Source organism: Limulus polyphemus, unplaced genomic scaffold, assembly GCF_000517525.1.
Source record: "Limulus polyphemus unplaced genomic scaffold, Limulus_polyphemus-2.1.2 Scaffold785, whole genome shotgun sequence".
Lineage (NCBI taxonomy): Eukaryota > Metazoa > Arthropoda > Merostomata > Xiphosura > Limulidae > Limulus > Limulus polyphemus.
Window position 1 is genome coordinate 416,043 of NW_013666395.1, and position 5,006 is coordinate 421,048.

Here is a 5,006-nt window from a genome sequence, read left to right on the forward strand (position 1 = left end):
GGCAAACAATTCTACACCTTTATAACTAACAGAGAAATCAGAAAAACAATTCTACACCTTTATAACTAACAGAGAAATCAGGCAAACAATTTTACACCTGTATAACTAACAGAGAAATCAGAAAAACAATTCTACACCTTTATAACTAACAGAGAAATTACGCAAACAATTCTACACCTTTATAACTAATAGAGAAATCAGAAAAACAATTCTACACCTTTATAACTAACAGAGAAATTACGCAAACAATTCTACACCTTTATAACTAATAGAGAAATCAGGCAAACAATTCTACACCTGTATGACTAACAGAGAAATCAGAAAAACAATTCTACACCTTTATAACTAACAGAGAAATCAGAAAACAATTCTACACCTTTATAACTAACAGAGAAATCGCAAACAATTCTACACCTTTATAACTAACAGAGAAATCAGGCAAACAATTCTACACCTGTATAACTAACAGAGATATCAGGTAAACAATTCTTTGCTTTTATAACTAACAGAGAAATCAAGCAAACAATTCTACACCTGTATAACTAACAGAGAAATCAGGCAAACAATTCTACACCTTTATAACTAACAGAGAAATCAGAAAAACAATTCTACACCTTTATAACTAACAGAGAAATCAGGCAAACAATTCTTCACGTTTATAACTAACAGAAAAATCAGGCAAACAAGTCTACACCTTTATAACTAACAGAGAAATTAGGCAAACAATTCTACACTTTATAACTAACAGAGAAATCAGAAAACAATTCTACACCTTTATAACTAACAGAAAAATTGGACAAACAATACTACACTTTTATAACTAACAGAGAAATCAGGTAAACAATTCTACACCTGTGTAACTAAAAGAGAAATCAAGTAAATAATTCTACACCTTTAAAACGAACAGAGAAATTGGGCAAACAATTCTACACCTGTATAAATAACAAAGAAATCAGACTAACAATCCTACACTTTTATAACTACCAAAGAAATCAGGCAAATACTTCTACACCTTTATAATTAACAGAGAAATCAGGTAAACAATTCTATACCTTTAAAACAAGTCTGCATCTGAACTTTAAAAGCTTTTATGAGCATGTACAACCATAATCTGATGCTCAGCTTAACATTTTCATCCCAATACTCACAAACAGACCACTCATAAGAAGGATATCCAAGTCATAATAATTGTAAACCATAAGAAAATAATTTTTTGGAGATGCTAATCCTAAAGTAGATATGTGTTGCTTATATATCATCTTTACACACATAATCAACTTTTCAATACTGTGGATACAAGTTTAGTTAATCTTAGCTTACTTTGTTGACAGATATTTACATATTATGATATCAATTAAGTAAATAAAATGTGCATGTACACTTGTACTTCAGCAGTGTTATTTTTCCATCCATTATTATTTGGAACAGTTGACCAGGTCAAGTGGTTTATGGTGATAGCTTGTATCATCTTAAGTTCTGTGACAAATTTTGCACTTTTGTTATTACTGTTATTAAACATCAGGTGGTCTGAAGTTTTATGTTCGAAACCATGGTTTGGAGTTTTACAGAATGAATGCTTTTTCATTCCCTTACACGTTTTTATGTCTAGCAAATCATTGTGGATTTACTGAGTTTCACTTACAACTTTCAAGTTACACAAACATGTACTTTAGTGGTGGACTTAGAAACAACATCTTAAATTTTATTTTGGAAATATATTTCCAAACTCAGTGATCTATACACAGCATGACCCCTTTAAAGAATAAATAAAAAGTTGCTCTCAGATAATAACTGTTAAAATATTTCCATAAAAACTATTCTGTAGTATTAGTTTCAGAGCTTATACACAAAATAAACCTTCAGTAGCACCAAGATCACCTTTTCCTCTATAAAAAACACCACATTTACCAAATGATACACAATTTAGCTCTTCATAATCAAATGTTTATAATCTATACTACAAATATCTGGAATAATATAAACTAATACCAAAGAAATTATAAAACACATCAAATACAGATATATTGCATGGTACTAGTTTAATAATTAGGCTACTCTATAACAAAGTGCCTTAAACTTTGATGATTTAATATTATAATATTGTATTACAATTTATGGCATTCTCTCTCTCTGTATCAGTAAGTTAAGTATAAAATAATAATGAATTAAATGCAATGTAAAATAACATAACAAAAAGGTTATTTGCATGTATTATTATTATCATACTCAGAGATAGCAATTCATAAATTCTCCTATAATATGCAAGATCATTTACCTGTAAAGTTCAAGCATTTCATTAGACATGAACTTGATGAAGTAAATACTGTTAGAGATCAAACTCTAATTATCAAACTACTGCCACTACATGAACATTAGCGGTTAATAATGGTAGTAAGTTTCCAAAATTAAGTCTAATAATAATACTTAATGATTCAAGAAAGATAGTAATCTAATTTCTACAATGTGATTAGTGGTAATTAAAGGCTTAAGCTTTACTAAAGTCAAAACATAAAAACAAACACATACTGACATAGAATATCTTATGTTACAAGAAACATGTTCTGTAGAATGTGGTATTTAATTCTCTTTAATTTAAATAACACCTAAATTGCATGAGTTACGCTGTATCAGTATATGTCAACATTTCTTCAGTGGAATAAAATATGCTTACTATTTATACAACATGTGCATATGCAAAGTGCTGACAATTTAGCCTAATCATACTTCATTACTATTAGTAACTAATAGTAATAGTAGTGAGTACAGTACACATAACAACTCACGTTTACATTGCTTTTGTTTACAACTTACATTTACAACGACTTAGTTTTGTACAGAGCCTGCCAACAACATGCTTTGGCTTAGCGGAAGTTAAACACAAAATGAATAACAGCGTTATAAAAACATAATATTATGATATATTTCATATATATCATATTCACAAAGAACCATACTCTTTCAAACTTAGAATTAATTATGTAATTTAAACTTACCCTAGCTGGCCACGGAGGATAACCCCTAACCTTCGCGAACACCAAATCTCCCGCCTTATATTCTGCTTTCTCTACCATTTGAATCTGTGTATTCGCCTTTTTTTCACCTACTTAAAATGCATTAGTTGCCGTGAAAATAATATACTAACAATGTTTTTAATTTAAGTAAAAGGTCTAGGCCACACAGATTCAATAAAGAAAACGTCACAAAGCAATACAAAATGTAACAAAGTTTAATAAATTATGTTAAACCACTAGACCTTAAACTTATTCTGCATCACGAGTGAGTAAAGTGACACTGACCCACGCTTACTAATTGAACTTTGAAATGAGCTTTAAGTGTTAATCTCAAATCGTATGGAATTAATAATTTAATAATTTGATATGTACTATACGTGGCTCGTTGGTCTAGGGGTATGATTCTCGCTTAGGGTGCGAGAGGTCCCGGGTTCAAATCCCGGACGAGCCCGATTTACGTCGAAATCATTTTACTGATTGTGACGAATTAAAAATAATATGAAATAAGGTAACGATTTCAACACTATTGAACTTGTGAATCATCTACTGTTAATTGTAGTAAATGTATCTTACTTTTATTCTTTACTGTGTATATGTAATATATACGGCAGGGAATAAAAACCACATTTTTTAATAACTGCTGATTATGAGTAAAACAGGATAGAAGAAAACAATTAAAGTTTGTCAACAGACACTGTATTTCTTTGAACAAGTGCATTTCTTTTCATAGTATTTCATCTCGACCTTCAGAAAATTTTTGTGCGAATCATAAAACGTCATATAAATAGGTAGTCGTTATAATAAAATTGTAAATACCTGAAAATGAACATAAAATTGGGTGAGTTTTTGTGAGCAAGATATTGCTGTAAACGGATAGTTTTTCTCAAATTTAGAATGAGTAATCTAAGTTGATCCATAGATCATACTGCTTTGGGGCCTTTGTTATTCATTACTTGTCTTGGACGTCTCTTTTTTTCACTTAATACCAAAAATGGTTTATATTAAGCACAAAACTGCACAACAGGCTATTTGTTCTGTGTCACTACGAGTATCGAAATGAATTTTTTTGCGTCATGATTTCAGAGACTTTAAGTTGAGCCACTGGGGGTTAAATAGTTTTCTTTAATACACAAACACATACACACACACAGAGATATGTATTGGTTAGTTGTTGTTTTTTAAGCGCAAAGCTATATAACGGGCTATCTATGCTCTGCTACCCACAAGCATAATTTTATGATGCATTAAATAAATTAAGGTTAAGAAAGATTAAAAACTATAATGAGGAACAATGCATCCCTCTACTCCTTCTTTGCTTTAAGTAGACAGGTCTGGGTTTAATGACAACCTGGGAAATATTCTGGATTTGACTGTGCCGTGCCATCAATGAAGAGTAGTGATAGAAATATTATGATATGGGTTTGCTTCATTTGATGTGGACGTAGTCCAGTGATAATAAATGATAGGATTACGAATTATCTTGTATTTTGACATTCTAGGAAATGATGCACTTCCTTTTTATAACTGGTATCCTTTAGAGCTAGTCCTCATCTCTTTTTCAGCGTGATAATGTGTCATTTCGCACCATTTAGCAATTTTAAAGACAAATAACATACAGAATGTATATTGATTAGCCATAGTCCTCGATCTGGGTCTATACAGATCACGTTGTAATTTTTGGAATACAACCCGAGATACATCAAAAGAAGACCCTAACATTTCATTACACATTTGGAACCGCTTTGCAAGAAGAGTGGCCCGGCATGGCCAAGTGGTTAGGGAGCTCGACTCGCAATCTGCGGGTCCTGGGTTCGAATCCCCCTCCCACCAAACATGCTCGCCTTGGGTGCGTTATAATTGTGACGGTCAATCCCACTATTCGTTGGTAAAAGAGTAGCCCAAGAGATGGCAGTGGGTGGTGATGACTAGCTGCCTTCCCTCTAGTCTTACACTGCTAAATTAGGGACAGCTAGTGCAGATAGGCCTTGTGTAGCT

General features: G+C 31.9%; 1 protein-coding gene and 1 non-coding gene across 3 annotated transcripts in view; one reads left to right on the top strand and one right to left on the bottom strand.

Annotated features, from left to right (window-relative positions):
• Window positions 1–3,347, bottom strand: part of LOC106460519 (PC4 and SFRS1-interacting protein-like) — a 56,503-nt gene extending 53,156 nt beyond the window's left edge. The window contains exon 1 of one of the 2 annotated variants that reach the window (XM_022387266.1): window positions 2,994–3,347. In XM_022387266.1, coding sequence (XP_022242974.1) covers window positions 2,994–3,071 — 78 coding nt within the window. In that variant the 5' untranslated portion in view covers window positions 3,072–3,347. The remainder of the gene's footprint in view (window positions 1–2,993) is intronic. The other variant, XM_013920235.2, reaches the window with a different exon arrangement.
• A 43-nt stretch (window positions 3,348–3,390) lies between these two features.
• Trnap-agg lies at window positions 3,391–3,462 on the top strand. Its single transcript has one exon. It is a non-coding gene; the product is annotated as a tRNA-Pro (tRNA).
• The last annotated feature ends 1,544 nt before the right edge of the window (window positions 3,463–5,006 follow it).